Raw genomic sequence first — 19,238 nt, forward strand, 5'->3', positions numbered from 1 at the left:
GAGCATTTACTGCACGCCCTTCTCTGCAGAGGGTTCTGTAAGCCCTTTCCTGCCATCATTTCTCTAATCCTTACTGCAGGCCCATAAAGTCTGCACCATCATTACCTCCTTTTATAGGTGAGAAAGCTGCTGCTTCCTGAGGCTAAAAGACTGGCTCCGGGTTACAAGTCTACAGAAGTGGCCCTGAGTTATTGCTGTGGCAGGAGGCAGGATGTGTGATTATAATTTAGAGAAAGCCACGTCTTCCCAGGCCCTCACCCCAAACCCGGCAGCCTCACTCTGTGGGCTCTCCCTGCAGACGAGGGTGTCACAGGTGCCAGCTCTTGCACACGCATGCTCCTGAGGTTTGTGTACATCTATTCACAGACATGCTTCCTGGTTGCTGGTGGTGGGAAGTGTAAAACACTCATACGTGCCCACATCTGTGCTCAGTCGGTATGTGGGGGGAGGGGTGTATAATACATGCACACACATACACACAGACCACCCTCCCTACCATAGGAATGGGAAGAGGAGCATGTGGAGTTTTTAAAATAAATTGCAGAATCATTTCAATGTGGTTTTATTACTTTCAAGAACACACACAGTCATTACAGCGCTGGTAATAAAAATCTATTCCCTCTTCTCTGCCTGCAGCTTAGACAGGTCCTTATGGGGCCACTTTGGACAAGACTAATTGTAATGATCCCATAAATTGCCTCAATGGGTAGAGTGCATCTGATACTCATGAAAGCTAGTTTTCATCTTGGATCATATAAACACTTCTCTCCAAGTCTCATGTAACTACCAGTAATTCACTTTTTTTGTGTGTGGGGAAAAGGGGAGGGAGGGGCTTCAGAATAGGTGTTGGCCCAGCCCTCCAGTTTTGGCCACACTCTCTGAAAAGAGCAGAGCCCCAGTGGGAGTGTATGTTTAAGAGGAGGTCCTGAGTGCCTTCTTCCCATGCCTAGCTGCATGTGCACTCTGGTGTGTTCACACAGGAAAGCAAGCACCTGTCTTTTCATTCAAGGAGAAAGTAAGTCCATTGAAACATACGTGCCAGGTCTGCGTGCATCTGTTGGAAACCCCTATTTATCAGAAGGTGACAATTGCCATCAACCTCAGACGTGTGGTTGCAGACAGGAGGTAAAGGAATAGAGGTTGGCGGGCAGCCTACTGTGTGGCTGGAGAGCCTGACTCACAGGGGAGAAGGCCAGCCCCTGTCTCCTCTCCGGAGGCCAGTGACTCAGTGTCCTCTCTGGCCACCTCCCCAACAGCTAGGAAGATGTAAGAGGTGATAGGTGGCCTGGGAACAGCTAGAGTGCTCAGTCCTTGTCCCCGCTGGCTGGTGTGAGAGCTGGGGACTTCACTCTCCTCTCCCAGATGTGGCCCCTGCATTTTAAGGCAGTCTGAGAAACCCTTCCCCGGTCGGAGTGATCTCAGGACTAATCAGCCCCCTCATGTACAGTGGGACTGGCAGGCAAGAAAGAGAAGGGAAGGCCGGTTCAGTCTGCTCTTGCCTGAGTGTGTAGTGGGGGAAGGGCTGGCCCTGGCCGGGGAGCCCCCATCTGTGTCCTCAAGGGATGCCCAGGGCCCTGTGGTCCCCTCCAGCTCCTCTGGGGACCGCGACAATAGAAGGAAGCGGAGGCTCCGCAGGATCTGCCCAGAGCGGGGATTTCCACAGGGAGGGAGGCCAAGTCTGCCACCTGGAGCCCCGCAGGTCGGTCAGGGTCCACAGCTGAGGCCGCTGGGGGTGGGGGGCCAGGGAGGCGGGAGAGGCCCCACAGGCCGGAGCAAGGTGCAGAGGAGCGTCCCTGTCACACACCCAAGGTGCTTAGACTTTTTATGAGCAGCTCCCAAGACAGCGTGAGCCCTGGGGTGGTGTGGGGGAGAGGAGTCTGGGCTCAGGAGTGGGGCTGGGGTGTACTAGTGAGATCCCACCGTGCACAGCCCTCTGGTGCAAGGGAGGGGGGGATTCCCTCCATTCCAAACACCAGCCGGGCCCAGGGACAAAAAATAAGAGAGCCTCAGAGTGGAGGAGTGAGAAAGGAGGGGGAAAGAAATACAGTAAGGTGGGAGAAGAGAGGCGGGAGTGAAAAGATAAGGAAGACTGAAGAGTGTAAAAACAGGTGGGGAGGAACAGAGACCTGGTGAGAAAGGAGGTCAGGGAGAGGAGGAGGAGGGAGTGAAGGAGGGGGATTTGGGGGTGGGGATGGGGGAGGCGGTGAGGGAAAGCGGGGAGTGAGGAGGAGATGAGTGGGGGAGCCAGAGACGGGTCCAGTGAAAAAGAGGAAGGGGCCACAGGGGGAAGGAACTGGCAGAGAAGGGGAAGAAGAGGAGGCACAGTCAGAGGGACTGTTGGGGTCCGGGACAGCCCCAGGTTCTCCGGGGTCTCTCGGAGCACCAAAGGTAAGGTCTTTCTGCCAGGCAGGCAGGAGACGGGAGAGGCGGAGTGGAGTTGGAGAACCTTCTGGCAGGTTCATGGACAGAAGCCCGGTCATCTTCTTGGGCTCCCTGCTAGGGTCCTGTTCTTGGAGGCAGCTGGAGAGAGACGCGCCCCGGAGAGGCCCTGGCGCGGACCAAGTGCACGGGCTTGGAGACTCTCGGCTGAGGCTGACACGGGCGGCATGAACCCTGGCAACTACAGTCCCGCAGCCCCAAGGCCCCAATCCTTGATCTACCACCTGACACCAAGGCATCTCTGCGCGATGTGGAGGCTCCCAGCGCTGGCCCAGCCCTGGCTCCCAGGTTTGTTCTGCCTTCTGCCCCAGCTTTGATCTTCCCAAGTCAGGTGCCTAACCTGTGCCGACCAAGACCAGCAATCCATAGCACCTCCCACCCCCAAAACACCCCCCCAGGATCCGGCGAGCCAAGGCGGTGGTCATTGCTGGGTGCCCTCTGTAGCTCCAGAGAATCCAGGGCAAATGGATGGCTGGGTCCCAAGACCGGGTGGTCGCCCAGGGACCGGCGAAGGTCCCGCTGCTGCACCTTGGGAACCGCTCTTCCCCGTCGGGGACCGAAGGCCCGGGCTTCCAGGCTGAACGTGAGACAAGGTGTCCTTTAAAGAGATAAAAATGCGGCATCCGTTTCTTTCCAAGTGCAAATGGGCCATTTCGTTCTCACACGCTTTGAAGTTATCTGCTCTAACTTGACTCTCACGGAGATTGGAGGAAAGATGTCTACAGCCGTCCGTGGCCGAAGTCCCAGGGCTTGCGGTTGAACGCAGACGGGGTTGAGAAGATCCGCTGGAGGAAGAGTCACAAAGAATCTCTGCTTCTTGGGACTTGATGAGCACATTCCCCCGCCTCCCGCCCTCCCAGCTCAGGGATCCGCGGAGAGCCCGCAGAGAGCTCTGGTTTGCGTGAATTCATTCCGCCAAAGACTGCAGCTGCACTTCTGAAGCCAGACTCTATTTTAAAGCGTCTCTAGACGTGGAAGTTTTGCTACAGGAAGTTAAACGCACACTAAAAAGAAGTTAAGGAATGCACCCAGAATTCCAATTTAATCCCCACGTTAAAACTTCACTGCACTCCCAAATAGTACAAATAGAACGGCTGTGTGCAGGCATCCTTTATGTAGGCGTGTTTTTTGTTGTTGTTTGAAAAAAATATGCATTAATTTTCATTCGGCAAAGTTAGCCTTTCTAACTGCTGTGTTTTATTGGCAGAATAGAACTTGTTTTGGTGACAAAAGCTGCATTTACGTTGTTATCATAAAATATTTTGGAGTGGACCTCTCCCGAGAAATCGAAACTCACTTCCTCAGCGAGGGCCTGTAATATATGAAGATTTACAGGATTACTGAACCTGGACTGCTTTTCTCCCGGGGAAGGGAAGTGGTGGCTTACTTAGAAACCTCAATTCCAGACACAAAATGGAAAAATATGGCATCTATACAAACACATGCAAAGCAAGCCAAAGTGCTCAAAATGCCATTTCAAAATCGCTTACAAAATTACCAAAATGAGGCAAAATGTCCTCTGACAGAATTAGATCAGTTCGGTGCTTTCTGAGACTGACCTTGATGTTTCTTGAAAAGTAGAAAATGTATTTAACCTTCTCACAAAGCACTATTGCCTCTAGGTTGACCAAAAAGTTTTGAATAGCTTCCTAACATCCCTCCACTAAAAATCAAACCAAAACGCATGCACCCATACACAACCACCAACAAAATAACAAAAACCTATTTAGTGCTGCTGCTAAAGAGGAAAAATTTTCCATTTATTTATTTATTTATTTATTTATTTATTATTTAAGTATGAACCATTAACAATAAAAATTTTAGGAGAGCGGTAAAAAAAAAACTTAAAATTCTATGAAAAAATTCTTCTGAAATGTTATGTGGTTTTGTCTAGCTGTGAGTTCATCTCAGATGGTTGTTCACGTTTTATAGAAAAATCACTTCTGACTTTGGTGCTACATTTAGATTTGAAAGCCGAAATAACTTTCAACCTTTTTTGTGGATTTGGTTACAGAACTAACTGGTTATTTGAATAGTTCGAAGGTAACAACAAAAACAGTGGCATATATAACTAAAATGATCGATTGTCTGCCTATATTCTTATGGATATTAATGAGGCAATTTTTGTGTGGACAATAATAATTTATGGGAACACTTGAAAGTTTTCAAAGAAGCATCACATTTTTATTTGAGAATATATTTATTGTTACGGTTAGCACATGACTTTTCTCCAAAAAAGGGTATAATTTTATTTACCTCTTATGAACCTATAGAGCACTTTCCCGTCATAGAGTTTGCCGACGTTTTACTGTGATCTTTAATCACATACGGGAGGAAGGGGACTTGCATAACTGCATAATGTGACAGGCTTACACACATAGACAGATACTACCCTACACTACACTCGATTAAAATAAAATCAAACGCTTCCATGGATGCAATGATATTTACTTTATCTGACAGTAATTAGCTAAACTGTCTGGAAGGAAAAACCTATTATTAGTTGCGCACAGCCCCGGGATTGTAAAGATCCCCGTTTCAGACAAGAGAATGCAAATGCCCCAGAACACAAATCGTAACTGGATACTCCTTGGAACCAGATTCCGCATTCTGATACGTGACTGGGGAGAACCCGCGGTGGCTGTAAGGTAACTACTGCTCTGGGGTTTTCCTCTTGGGCAGGGGGCACTCTCTCCAGGCTTGGGGAGGGCTGGCTGCAGGTTGGTGCAAAAAGGCAGGCCACCTATTTAGATGAGATTGGCCTGGTGAGGATCCCAGCTGGGGAATTCAACATCCAGGAAACCAGACCCACCAAAAGCAGGGGAGGGCAGCCAGAGATGACTAGAGCCCCAGTTTAAGACCAAGATCAGGTAGAAGTCTCCCCCGCCTCCCGTTCTCCTCCCACCCCACCCCCGCCCTCGCCGCCGTAGATCAGCCCTGCGCAGGGCTGGGTAGGAGAAGAGCAATGGGGAACGGGGACCGCCGGCTGAGCCCCAGCACCTGCGCTCCCCGCTCCGGATCCTACCGGCCTTCCGCCCATCGACTCTGAACTCGTCCCCAGGCGGCCCGCTGAGGAGCAACAGGGTCAGGGGGCACAGGACATAACCCGCTCAGGCCTGGCCCAGGGTCCCGGGTGGGCATGGGTGGCAGTGGGTGGGAAGGGGAACGGACTGAGGGCCTGCGGGTGGGGAGGAGACAGCAGCCGGACAGGCTCCAGAGGGGGTTGTGCCCAGCCGCGGCATCTAAGATGGGGATCTTAGAGATGGACTTGGGGAAAGCTTGGGAGCAAAGTGCTGCCGCTGAGAAGCAAGAGAACGTAGCAAGGGAAAATGCAGGCTTCGGTTGGAAGAGAGAGAGAGAGAGAGAGAGAGAGAGAGAGAGAGAGAGAGAGAGAGAGAGAGAGAGAGAGAGAGAGAGAGAGAGAGAGAGAGAGAGAGAGAGAGAGAGAGAGAGAGAGAGAGAGAGAGAGAGAGAGAGAGAGAGAGACGGTAGCTTTCGTCTTTTTCTTTTGTTTTCTAAATCTTGAAATCACGTAAGGAAAGCACCCAGAGAAGCGTAAAAAAAAAAAAAAAAAAATGAGGACCAGAGGGGAAGGGGCGGAGGAGTGAAGCTGGAGCGCAGCTTCCCTCTCGGACCTCGGCGGACACCGCACCGCACACACTCAGCGGCTCCCGGCCCGCAGCGCCGCGCACTCACCCCCACCTCCTCCTCCATCTCTGCGCCCCGGCACTCCATCTGCCGCACAGCCTGGCGCATCTTCCTTTCCGCAGCACCACGGCCTGGTCTGGAGCCGCCGGCCCGCCTGGGCCGTCAGTGGTCTGAGAATTCAAAGCTGGAAGGCTTGGGGTGCCCCAGTAGCTGCGGAGCGGTCTTCCGGGCTCCAGGCCCTGCCCACAGAACCCTTCACCCCCAGCCCACCGGCCACTGGCACCTAAGAACTCCCCCGCGCACGTGGCCGCGCTGCCGCGTCCCAGCTCCCGAGCTCCCCAGGAGCTGGCTCCCCCACCATTTCCGCTCCCTCTTGAACCGCCCCGCCTCTCCCCACCTCCCAGCCGGCTGTTCTTTCTCTCCCCAGTCTCGGACACCCACTCCTCCTGCTGTTTGCGGGGGAGAGAGGAGGGGGGTGCACATGGCAGCTCTCCACCCTCATCCCCACTCCCATCCCATGCCTGCCACCGCTCAGCGACTTTGTCCGCGGTCCCTGCGCGGTCCACCCGCTCCTTCCAGCCGAGGCCAGTCTCCCCCAATTCCACCATCTCGACTGCCAAAAATAAAAATAAAAATAAAAATAAAAATAAAAATAAAAATAAAAATAAAATGCTTGGGGCAGCTAAGGCCGGAAGGAGCATCAAGGTTGGTCGGGAACAGATCTCTGTTCTTTCAAGGCCAGCGCTATGCAGGGTCTTTCTTGCGCCCCCCGTTTCTCATTGGGCTGGGAGTCAGAGCAGGCGAGCGCCTATTGTCGGGAAGATGATCCCTACCAGCGCCGAGTCTCCTGTATCTCAGGAGACCCCACAGATTCGCCCAGAATGCACGAAGAGGGCCGCACGAGGGCGCCAGAGGTGGGTGGGCTGGGAAAATTAGAGGCCTCCAAGGGTCAAGGTCTAGAAACTGGCCCCCAATTTCAATAGGCGGAAAAGACAGTCTCCATGGCGGGTTTTGTGGTTTTTTGTTTTTTTTTTTTCACCTCCCTTCTGAGGACAGATTCTTCATCAAGACTGTGTGAAGCCACCGCGTGCGCGGCACTCCGGCTTTGTCTCACCAGTGCAGTCAACAGACACTGTTTGACCTCTACACTGTTGCATAGCAGTAATTGACATGTATTTGAGCACTGAACATGTGTGGGGCCTTCCCCTGGCTCCTGGCATGTCTTGCCTCATTTATCCCTGGCAACAGCCCTGAAGAAGGTATTATTGTCTCCCTTTTGTAGACAAAGAAACTGAGGCTTAGAAACGCCCAAGGCCACACACTGACTAGGCTAGGATTCAAACTAAGAGTTGTGGGACAACCAGGTTCAGCAATGACTCCATCGTACCGTCTCTCACCTACCTGCGCAGTGCAGGTGCTGCAGGACAAATACAAGGGCCAATGCAACCGGGACCCTGCCTTGGGGGGCCCATAGTCTACCTGGGTGGAGCAAGCAGGCAATATAGCTATAGATAGTACTAAGTGGGAAGTAATAAGTGGACGAATGCCCTTTACTAGCACACGCTGCAAGTTCAGATTCAAGATGAGCTCCCTGGCGAGGCATCCAGGGGGCACGCTTTCTTGGAGGAGGTGGTATTTGAGCAGAGCCCTGGAGAACCGCTTTTGACGCATGGAGACAAGCGTGCGGAAGGCGTTCCAATGGGCGGAACAGCTTGAGCAAAGTCAATGAGGCGGGAGGGACACGTCGCTCATCTATAGATATATAAACCATTCTGCCTCCTTGGAGGGGATCTAGTGCCCGGTATTTATAGGCGAGGAAGCTCTCCTGCCCTGCAGCAGCTGGAAAAATCACGCTCCTGGGCCATCCAACCATCCTTCCTAGAGTTGGTTTTGCGGACAGAAAACCTCCCAGAACTGGAGCTGGCCGGGAAGGGGCGGCCAGAAGGGGCGGGAAGTGCTGCTCGGGCACCCGATTGCGGTGCAGACTCGCCAGCAGCAGCGGCTCAGACTCGGAGACTCGGCACTAGTCCTTGGCTATTTCTGGTCGGGTCACTGCTCCCCTCGCAGGGGAAGTGGGGGCGTGGTCCGCGCGCGCCGGGACCAATGGGAACGGAGGCTGAGGCGAGAGCCCCGCCCCCGACATGACGCACGGACCTCAGACCCAGGCTTCACCACCGCGGGCCCAGACCCTGCGGTGGCTGTAACAAAACCCAGACTTCCCAGGTCCCGGCCAATGATGGAGCCGATTTAGACTGGAGCAGGACCGCGTCTGTCAAAAGCCCCACTCGGCGGCAGCGGTGGAGTTGAGGATCTGGAGAGCTGGAGCAGCGCTGCGCTGCCTCCCCGCCCCCGCCGGGATTTATTGAGTATTTGGGCTGGGAAATTAAGTGGCCCTGATGATGTTACCAAGCCCGGTCACTTCCACCCCTTTCTCAGTCAAAGACATTTTGAACCTGGAGCAGCAGCAGCAGCAGCAGCAGCACTTCCACGGCGCTCACTTGCAAGCGGACCTGGACCACCACTTCCACGCCGCGCCCTGCATGCTGGCCACCGCCGACGGGACGCAATTCTCTGACGGAGGGGAGGAAGACGAGGAGGAAGAAGGGGAGAAACTGTCCTATTTGGACTCACTGGCCACTGCCGACGGCCACGGGGATTCTGGGCTCTGTCCGCAGGGCTATGTCCACGCAGTCCTGCGAGACTCGTGCAGCGGGCCGAAGGAACACGAAGAGGAGTCCGAGGTCGTGAGGGACCGGAGCCAAAGTGAGTAGGGGGGGGGAGGAAATACACCCGCACATCTGGAGCAATGGCGGAGCGCCCCCCAAAACCTGCCAGCATGGTGGTTGTCTGCCCCTTTAGCCCTTGGCTGGGGTCCTGTCTCGCCCCAGGCCAAGGACAACTCCGCCAAGAGTGGAGGGAGAAGGACCAGGTGACCCTGACAACGTCTCCTCCAGGGAGGGGTCCATGCAGCCCCTAAGGGAAGGGAAGGTCGGGATTGCTGCCCTCCTGTAGAGGAGCAATAGGGGCTGAGCCGCTGAATCCCCTCAAACTCTCTATTTCCGCTCTTTCCAAGAGCTAAAGGGGCAAGAGCTTGAATCTTTTCCGTGTTCCCTCTAGCATGAGGCTAGATCTCTGATGCCAGAGCAGTGGTCCCTCTTTTCAGAAAAAAAAAAATTAAATAATAATGAGGTTGTGTCCAGCATCCACGGGGCACAGGAAGTTTGCTAGAGACCAGCTGAGTGATTTCCTCATCCTTCCTTGGAGCTCAGCGTCCTCGAACCCACAGCACCCGGCAGAGAGGAGAGATTGCGTGGGAACACAGTGTGTCCCGCAGACCACTCACACCCCTGAGGCGCCGGCCTTTTTTTTTTTTTTTTTTTTTAAGAATTCTTAACGTTTTGCTTTGTGTCCCAGGCAGTGCTGCTTCCGGCCGAAGGAAAACCGCGCCAGACTTAGTCTAAGATCCCGGCGCTCCCATCCGAGGGGAGGTGACTTGGGTAGGGAAATCAGATAACTGAATAAAACCTCCAAGGAAGTGTTGGTTTCGGAGGGGACACAGTGGAATCTCTTCTCCCCCCCTCCCCCCAAAGAAGGAAATTTGATCTAGGCCTACCCTCCCTCTGACAGCTCCCCAGGGCCTAACATCGACTTGAAACTGTCGATATCAGTCAAATTTCCTTTCTCTCTCTAAGGCAGCACAGACAGCGTCACAGGGACATTTAGCCTCGAGCACAAATTAGTCCCCGGGCAATGCGTGAGCGTTTGCACTTCCTTCAGAAAGATGTCCGTGCTGCTCTCGCATACCGGCTCCCAAACGCCAACACGCCCCACACCTTCAGCGATCCGTGACGGAGTGGAAGGCAAACGAGTTTGCAAACACGGTAGCTGTTATGTAGTTGCAATCTTGCATCCTGAAAATAGTCATTAGCGCGCTGAGCCGCGCACATGTAATTCGGGGTAATCTCCTCTCTCGCACATGCTCAAGTTCTAAATAGATGCGCACTAACTGTAACTATCTTCCCATCCCTATGGAACGTGCCTCAGGGGCGTTCTAACTGTACTTGGACGGAGCCACAAGCTTCCCCAAAACTCTATAGACATTTACAGCCGCATTCTGTGCGCAGCTACAAGAAGAAGGCCGCGGTGCTCCGGGGTCGGAGCCGCGGCGAGGTCCAGCACATCGATAAGGGCCGCTGACGTTTTGCTTCTTCCGCAGAGAGCTGCCCGCTGAAGAAGCCTCTGGAGGCGGCGGCGGGGGACTGTAAGGCGGCCGAGGACGGCGAGAGGCCGAGGCCGCGCAGCCGCCGGAAGCCGCGGGTGCTCTTCTCGCAGGCGCAGGTCTTCGAGCTGGAGCGCCGGTTCAAGCAGCAGCGGTACCTGTCGGCGCCGGAGCGCGAGCACCTGGCCAGCAGCCTGAAGCTCACGTCCACGCAGGTGAAGATCTGGTTCCAGAACCGCAGGTACAAGTGCAAGAGGCAGCGGCAGGACAAGTCCCTGGAGCTGGGCGCGCACGCGGCCCCGCCGCCTCCGCCGCCGCCGCCGCGCCGCGTGGCCGTGCCGGTGCTGGTGCGGGACGGCAAGCCGTGCGTGGCGCCGGGCGCCCCGGCCTACGGCGCGCCCTACGGCGTGAGCGCGGGCGCCTACTCCTACAACGGCTTCCCCGCCTACGGCTACGGGAACTCGGCCGCGGCCGCCGCCGCCGCCGCTGCCGCCGCCGCCGCCGCCGCCGCGGCCTACAGCGGGAGCTACGGCTGCGTGTACCCGGCGGGCGGCGGCGGCGGCGGCGGCGGGGGCGGCGGGGGCGGCGGGGCCCCGGCGGCGGCCGCGGGGCTGCAGCCCGCCTGCAGCGCGGCCGGGGGCGGCCCCTTTGTGAACGTGAGCAGCCTGGGCGGCTTCGGCGGCGGCGGCGGCGGCGGCGCGCAGCCGTTGCATCAGGGCGCGGCGGCCGGGGCGGCTTGCGCGCAGGGCACCTTGCAGGGCATCCGGGCCTGGTAGGGTCACGGCGGCGGCGGGCGCCCCATCGCAGCCTGGCGCCACGGAACTGAGTGCGAGGAAGGCTGGATCCAAGGGCCAACTGCCCTTGTTAAAAAACAAAAACAAAAAACAAAACTCGTCTCACTCTCTGGAGAGCCCCGAGCGCAGCTCACAGAAGGCCCGAGGAGGGGGCCCAGGGCCGGTGCGGAGACTTGTCTCCGAGGCAGAGAGGCCGGCGGGGTGCCGGGGAGGATCCTGGCCCCGACCTGGCCCCCATCGGAGTGCGAGAGGCCGGGAACCTGGCTGCCTGCCGCTCGGTTCTCCGGGAGCGAGAAGGCGTCTCTCCCTCGGCCTCCCCGAGGCCTCCTCAAAGCGCTGGCGGAGAACCCAAAGACACACACACACACACACACACACACACAATAGCATGAAGGAGAGAAGAAGAAAAAAAATGGGCGTCGTGGCTTGAGAAATCCCCAAGCCCCGCGGACCTTGAGACCCCTCAGCGGGCCCGGAACGCCACACTCCACTCCATTTCCCCTTTTCCAGCCGCCTGCCCGCCCTCCGCAGCAGCAGAGTCCTCGGCCTGGATCTCCGGATTGTCGGGGGTGGGTAGAACTCTTCGAGAAAAGAAAAACAGCGAAGTGAGATTTAAAAAAAATAAAATCTGGGGGCTGAACAAATCCGGGACCTGGTGTGGCCCATGGAAGAAGGTGTTACCGGGTTCCTTTCTGTTTCGTTATTCTGTATTCAGCACATATAATATATATATATATATAAAAATATAACTATATCCACATGCCGTGTACACACCCGCTGCCATACACTACAGGAGTCAATAAACAAGGTGCAATATTTCCAAACCATTCGCCGGCTGCAGTTTGCTTAGCGCCCCCCTTACCCCCCACACCCCAATGGGGAGGGATCCTACTAACGGGGCGGGCGGGGGCAGACCAGGTGAGCGAGGGAAAGCGGTGTTCCTGGGAAGGCCGATAGCAGCCTGTTCCGGCCTGCGCCCGTCCCCAGGCTGCAGGTCTGGCTCCTCGTCGTGTCTTTGTTCATCCATTTCTTTCTACTCTCGTGGCGAGAATAGGTCGGAGCATCGTGGCCTTGTGAGGTCCGGGGCTTTGTCATCCCCTCCACCCCCACCCCCAGTTTTTACCCAGATGTTTGGGCTAGTGCCCGAGTCTGCTTTAGATTCAGGCTTAGAGACTCTGCCCCACCTGGAGGGTCGCCAGCGGGGGGGGGGGGGGTAGAAGGGAACGACCTCCCCCCCCCCCCAGGCCCAGCCTTGGGCGGCGCGGAGGTGGCTCCTTCTTGGGCCGCCACCGGCGGGCTTACCATGCGGCCCGGGAGCGCCGCGCCCCTCGGCCGCCCTCCCCGCTCCCCCGGCGGCCGCGGCGGCTTTGGCCGCTCCCTGCCCCTGTCCCTGTCCCTGTCCCTGTCCCTGCCCCTGTCCCTGTCCCTGTCCCTGTCCCTGTCCCTGTCCCTGTCCCTGCGGAGAGAATGCCTGCGCGCGGAGTCCGCGCTGCCGCCCGGCCCGATTGTGAGCGTGCCAAGGCGGGTGAATGGGGAGGCCTCAGAGCGCCGCGCCATTGTGGGGCCTGGGCCCCGGCTGAAAGGCGGCCCCGGGCCGGGAAGGTGCGGAAAGAATAGCTTTTTTATTGGAGCCCCGAACAAAAGGTGTGGTAGGAAGGCGAGGTGCCCCCTGCGCGAACAAAAAACCCCGGCGCCGGGATTGACGTCCCCCCCTCCCCAGCGCCCCACTGCTTCCCAGAGCGGGGGCTTTGTGCAGGCAGCCTGCGCCGCTGGCGGCGGAGAAATGCGCGGGGGGTTTTGTTCCCCACTTTTGTGCGCTGGGGGAGGGGCGGCGTGGGGGGCGGGGGGCGGCGGGGCGGGCGGCGGGGAGGGCCGCGCTGATGAGGCCCGGCCGGCCCGGGCGCGGAGGCGTTCAGCGGGAGCCGGCGGCCTGAATGCAGGGTCATTATTGCTACAAGTTTAGCAATTTCGCCCTTACTGGAGGGGGGCGGGGGCCGCCGGGCTAGGGCGCGGCAAAGACCGCCGAGAGAAAGAAGGAGGAGGAGGGGAAAAGGTGGGGAGATGGGAAGGGGCGGCAGGCGAGGGAACCCTCCCAAACCCGCCGCTGACCGCCCAGGAGGAGGCTTGGAGGCAGCCCTCAGGGCCGAGCGGGAGGCTGGAGAGGCGGTACCTGGGGAGCGAAGACCCTCCCTCCCTCCCGCGCTGTGCCGGAGGCCGAAAGACCCTGGGACGCAGCAGGAGTTGCTGCACCAGACTGCCTGCCGGTCCCGCAGCTCAGCTCCCAGCGGCCGGTTCCCTGATTTCTGAAAGGCCGTCCTGGAGCTGGGACACCGCCTCCCACCACCGCGACGCCCCAAGTCTCTTTCCGAGAAGCCCTCTCTTCTGGAGCTTTCATGAGTTGCTTAGGAGGGAATTGTCGCTTCCGAACACATTTCTCACGGCCTGCAGCTGCAAAGGACTCATCCACCCATCCATCCATCCATCCCACAGCATTCACTGAGCATTTACTATTTAAGTATGTTCACTGGCACCGTTCTGGATGCTGAGGACAGTGAGAGAGAGAGAGAGAAAGGTGTCTGGGGGCTTATAGAGTTTATTTTCAGGGGCGTGTGTCAGGGAGGTAGACAACAACAAAAAATGTAAAAATTGTAGATACTCTCTAAAAAGGAACTAGAACCAAGTGCTGGAGAGAGGGTTCTTGCGGAGTAGGCGGTCGAGAAAGCCTTTTAAGCGGACGCCTGGATGGCGGGAAGGAAGCCCATCCAAGCTGTGCTTTGCTGCCGCAGCCTCCGTGCCTCCGCTATTCCGAAGCGGCCCTGCTCCCTGTGGAATGCCCTGCGCCCCATCTGCCTGATGAGCTTTTGCTTCTCCTCCAAGGCCAGGCTGCTGTTCCTGAACCACCCAAGTGGAGGTAGTCACTCCCTCCGATGTGCCACCAGAGTCTTAGGTACTTTCCAGGATCGCAGCAGCAGCTTTATTGGTCTCCCTCCCAACACGTGAGTTCCCGCTGAGGTGTGGAGCGGCAGGCTGGCACCTTTTTCCTTTGGGACGGATAGCACAGTAGATCATGGGGCCAGGCTCCTTTAGGGCCACCTCCCCTGGTGCTTCAGGGCCATGAGGATAGCCTCCTGGGGTAGAGCTGTGGGCATCGGGTGCTGGCTGCCAGGGAGAAGTGGGGCGGACTCTCGCTCCCTTGGGCAGAGCCAGAGCAGCTGAAATCCTGGTAGAAGACACGCAACCCAACCAATCGCAGAGGAAGATCCTGCCTTCACTACCCGCCCCTCCCCCCATGCCGCCTGGGGACACGGCTTCTCTAGGAGGTGGTTGTCCTTTGCTCTACAGCTTAGAACCTGATAATGACCTTGACACCAGATCGCAAACATTAGGTGATGGGGAGGAGTTAGGGAATAAGGAAGGAGGGTGGGGGCAGCAAAGGGGGTGGAGAGCTGGGGTGTATAGGATAAAGCCCTATCCGACTTCCCCTTCATTCACCAGGCGAGGAGTATGGTAGGCGATGAAGGTGATGCCTGCACACGGGGCACATCTTCTAAGGTGGGATTGCAATGCCCGCACACCAGCTCTGAGAGCAGCCGCCCTCGTTCCGATGGGTGTTTCCTAAGTAAGCAACTTTCCCCCCAAGCCAGTCCGTATTCTGCTGGCCGCCGCCTCTCAGGGCTCCCAGCCCCAGATGCCCACCTTCCTTGTCTTGTTTCCTTCTTGCCCACGTTTATTTCCCTTCATTCTGTGTCGCCTCCTGTTCTGGAAAAGGAGGTGTGTGGCCCTCACGGAGGATACAGAGCCGTTCTGTGGGTTGGCTTCCCTGCAGTTTGCATGTCTTAAAGCCAGCCTGGACCAGCCCTTCCCCACTGGATGCCCCTCCCCGGAGACTGAGTCTCCGAGTATCAATAGCTCCCCGTCTCTTTGCCCAAAGACTCTGCACTCTCCTTGCTGGGGTCCCAGGGCCCTGGCCTTTGGAGAGCGAGAACCCTTGACCAATACAGCTTCTCCTCCCTTAAGCTCCCTCTGCATGGGAAAGATTCTCCCAGGCCCAAGTGCTGCTTCCCTGGATTGTCCTGTAAGCCAGGGCGAATTGCAAAACCCAGCAGGCCTTCTAATGAGCCGTGAGATTCTGAACAAGCGAAGTAAATCGTCCCTTTGGGCTCTGGTTTCCGACTCTCTGATAGAGGAAAGGATGGACGATATGATTCCAGAGATTACTTTTGGCTCAGGCCTTTCTTGCTTCCCTGAATGGGTGGTTAATCCCTCCCCACCCAGTGACTGGTGCCACACCAAGGTTAAGAACTGAATCGCGCCACGGGTGGAGGAGGTGGCATAGATTCTAGAAGCCCAGCTTTTTTTTTTTTTTTTTTTTTTTTAAAAGTTTCCTTCAGAGCCCAATCTCGAGGGGTTAAGAGGCTGGACTCTGGAAACAAGCCAGTCAATGAAAGAGAGACACCACATGACCTCACTTATTTATGGATGATAAAGAACATTATAAACTGAAGAACCAACAGATAGATATAGAGACAGTAAAGCAACAAGCAGACTGTCAAATTACAGCGGGGAGGTTGGGGAGATCTGGGGGAGATAAGAGATCAACCGAAGGACTTGTATACATGCATATAAGTACAACCAATGGACACAAAACTCTGGGGAGGGAGGGTATGTACAGGAGGGGGGGCATTGGTATATGTACAAAAATAATAATTTAATAAAAAATATATATTATTTTTTTAAAAAAGAGGCTGGACTCTGGGGTGAGGCTGCCTCCATTCTAACCTCAGCACCACCACAAACAGCGGCAGAGACCTTGGTAAGGTAGGAGTATCCGAACCTCAGTTTCCTCCTCTATAAAATGGGTTTGCTCATAGCACCTCTCTCATAGGTGTGGGTTTTTTTTTTTTTAAACTACAGAAAAATACACACATTTTAAGCATACATCTCAATGAATGCTTCCATAAGTAAACGCTCGTGTACAAATCACCTTGGCTTTGAAAATCCAATGAGATGGTCCATGTAAAAACAGCGTATCAAGCTGTCTGGTCCGCATCAGACATTGCATCAATTGTTGCAGAGAAATCTATTCTGCCCTTGAGGCCCCTCCAGGCCGGGGTTTGGGGGATGGCAGGCAGATGGGCAGGAGGATTCAGAACCCCAACACTGGAGGCGCACGACACGGGAGAGGCGGGTCCGAGTCGCTGCTGGCCAGCCGGGGGCAGGTGCTTCCCGCGCGCGGGGGCCTCGCGGGGCGGTGGAAGCCGATGAAGGGCCAGGGGGAAAGGAGGTTTCAGGCGGAACTGCGGCCGCTCCCCGCCGGGTGGGGCCGGGTGGGGCCGGGCGGGGCCGGGCGGGGCCGGAGGGCGGGCCTTGCCTGGCGAACGGCCCGCGGGAGGCGGCTGGTTCGGAGCCTCAGCCACACCGGCTCCCTCTTCACCTGGAGCGCAGGGCCCCCGGAGGGAACTTTCCCGGCGCCTTCTCCAAGCCGCACGGAGCCCCGGTCGGACGGCGGATTCCCCGCGACCAGAAGGTTCGGTGCTGGGCCGGAGCCTGACTCCGGGGAGCGGGGAGGACCCGGAGCCGTCGGGAGCGGCGCAGGGGACGTGGGGCCGGGCGCCGCCTCCCAGATGGGCCTGGGCGGGCAGGGGCGCGGGGCGGGGGGCACAGGGCGCCCCGGGGAGCCCGCCCGCCCGGGACGGGAGCCCCGGGAGCGGAGCCCCGGGACGGGGGCAGCGGCGGGAAGAGCCGGCCGCCCTGACGGCCGCTACCTGGGCGCAGAGCCGGCCCGGCGCGGCGAGGAGGCGGGAGCCCGGAGTCTGGGGAGTCCAGAGGCCTCGCTGGCGCCCAGAGGAGGGTCTGGGGAGCCGCACTGGCCTCGAACCCACAGGCGCTTTGTGGAAAGGGCGTGCTTTTGAAAACCCAGGCTGCAGGTGACATTGCTAACAGGGCAGCTTCTAAAGGAGCTTTTCGAACATGTGCAGAAAAGGGGAGAGAGCTCGCTGAACCTTTATATAGTAAGCACCCTGAGACCGGGTCCCAGGTGAAGACACAGGACGTTTCCCCCCAGAATCCCCTCGCGCTCCCTCTGTCACTCCCGCACCTCTCCTGGCAGCCACTGCCCTGCTTCCTAACCGCAGCCCAGACGGATGGGCTTTGCCCGGTTTAGAGCATCACGTCCACGGAACCATAGAGTGTGTGCCCTCTGTGCCTGGCTTGGGCCGGTGAGATTTATCTCTATTATAGATCGCGCCCTTTCCTCACTTAACCGTATTCCATTGTGTGACCACACCACAGTGAACTCCTCCACTCTGCTGTTGGCGGGCAGGTGGGTAGTTTCTAGTTTGGGTCTGCTGTGAGTAGGGCTGCTACAAACATTCTAGAACAGTCTGCAATAGAACTTTGGGTGTGGAAATGTGCTGTATCGGGGCCGCCCACTGTGGCTCCTGCTCGTCACATGTGGCGCCTACAGGTCACTAACGTGACTGTGGAACTGGATTTTTAATTTTCTAAAATTATAAGTAATTCCACTATGAAGAGCCACATGTATTGGACAGCACAGTCCTGGTGTGACTTTTGGTGATTGTAGCACTCATTTCTATACACCTGCCATCGCTGTGCCCCTGGGCACCCAGAGCAGCTTTAGTGGATTCTGCCCAGAGTTTTCTAGTATTGGCCCTGTCAGTTACATTCCCACCAGCAGTAGAACCACATACTCCACAATGCTTAGTATTTTTATTTTATTTCGTTTTCATTTTCATTTTAGCCATTCTGCAGAGTCTGTGATTTAAAAAAGCCTTTGCTCACTTTTTTTTTTAAAGAAATAGATGTGAATTTAAAAATATATATATATATTTTATTGATATTTTACAGAGAGGAGGAAGGGAGAGAGATAGAGAGCTAGAAACGTCCATGAGAGAGAAACATTGACCAGCTGCCTCTTGCACGCCCCCTACCGGGGATGTGTCGGCAACCAATGTACATGCCCTTGACCGGAATTGAACCTGGGACCTTTCAGTCCGCAGACCGACACTCTACCACTGAGCCAAACCGGTTTCGGCACCTTTACTCACTTTTAAGTATAATTATAGAAATTGCCACTTAACCATAGTAGAGATGATGCTGATGTTTGGAGAGATTCTTGGGGCCTGAGGGATGTGATGGGGCTCTAAAGTTCACCATTTACACCACCCCTGTCTCCCATCCCATCCGCCTTCTCCCCCAGGAACTGCGTGAGGGTTAGCAGGGCATAGGAAGGGGGCATGTGTTTAGAGGCGATCTCTCACAGCTCCTGTTACTTTATGTCTTCTGAAAATCAGCAACGCTCCTCTTTACTGTCACTTCCTGGAATCTCCTGCCTGAGGAGATGGTGAGACTGCCTGGCAGGCTGCCGCCATGGCAGAGAAGCCAGGTTTTGCGCTGGTTTAATGTTAGTCTGTAACTTCCCTCTGGTTGGCATGAAATGGCATGAACAGCCTTTAGGTGTGCTACCTCACTGGCTTGTTGAGGAGCAAAGTAAAGGCAGCAGAGGGCCTGCCTACTGTGTGTCAGGCCGTGTGTGTGTGTGTGTGTGTGTGTGTGTGTGTGTGTGTGTGTTGCTTTGTAGACATTCTCTCTAATCCTCAGAATTAACCATGTGTGTTAGGTAATCCTTGTTTACATTTGTAGAAACTGAGTCTGAGAGAGCAGCCACTCCCCTCAGAGCCACATGGCTAGGAAACAGTTGCAGTAAGCCCGTTCCACCCAATGCCTCTGAGAAAATTTTTAAAAATATATATTTTATTGATTTTTTACAGAGAGGAAGGGAGAGAGAGTGCTAGAAACGTCGATGAGAGAGAAACATCGACCAGCTGCCTCCTGCACACCCCCTACCAAGGATGTGTCCGCAACCAATGTACATGCCCTTGGCCGGAATCAAACTTGGGACCTTTCAGTCCACAGACCAATGCTCTATCCACTGAGCCAGACCGGTTTCGGCCACTGAGAATATTTCTGACTTTTTCTACCGCCCTTCTCTGGGTAAACAGAGCCCTGGCTAGTGTAGATCTTGAAATTCTGGATCAAATGAGATGTCCTCTGCTAAGCTTCCCTTTGGACCCAAACTGATCTTTGCTCTCCTGTGTGTGTCCAATTCGGCAGGAGGT

The 19,238-nt window shown here is 56.0% G+C and overlaps 1 protein-coding gene across 1 annotated transcript; it reads left to right on the top strand.

The window, feature by feature from the left end:
- Positions 1-8,280: 8,280 nt before the first annotated feature.
- Positions 8,281-11,923, top strand: NKX2-3 (NK2 homeobox 3). Its single transcript, XM_084904127.1, has 2 exons — positions 8,281-8,850; positions 10,304-11,923. Exons 1-2 carry the CDS (start codon positions 8,484-8,486, stop codon positions 11,080-11,082), a joined length of 1,146 nt encoding a protein of 381 aa, XP_084760253.1. The 5' UTR covers positions 8,281-8,483; the 3' UTR covers positions 11,083-11,923.
- The last annotated feature ends 7,315 nt before the right edge of the window (positions 11,924-19,238 follow it).

Source organism: Pipistrellus hanaki (assembly GCF_964339955.1).
Source record: "Pipistrellus hanaki genome assembly, chromosome: 14".
Taxonomy (NCBI): domain Eukaryota; kingdom Metazoa; phylum Chordata; class Mammalia; order Chiroptera; family Vespertilionidae; genus Pipistrellus; species Pipistrellus hanaki.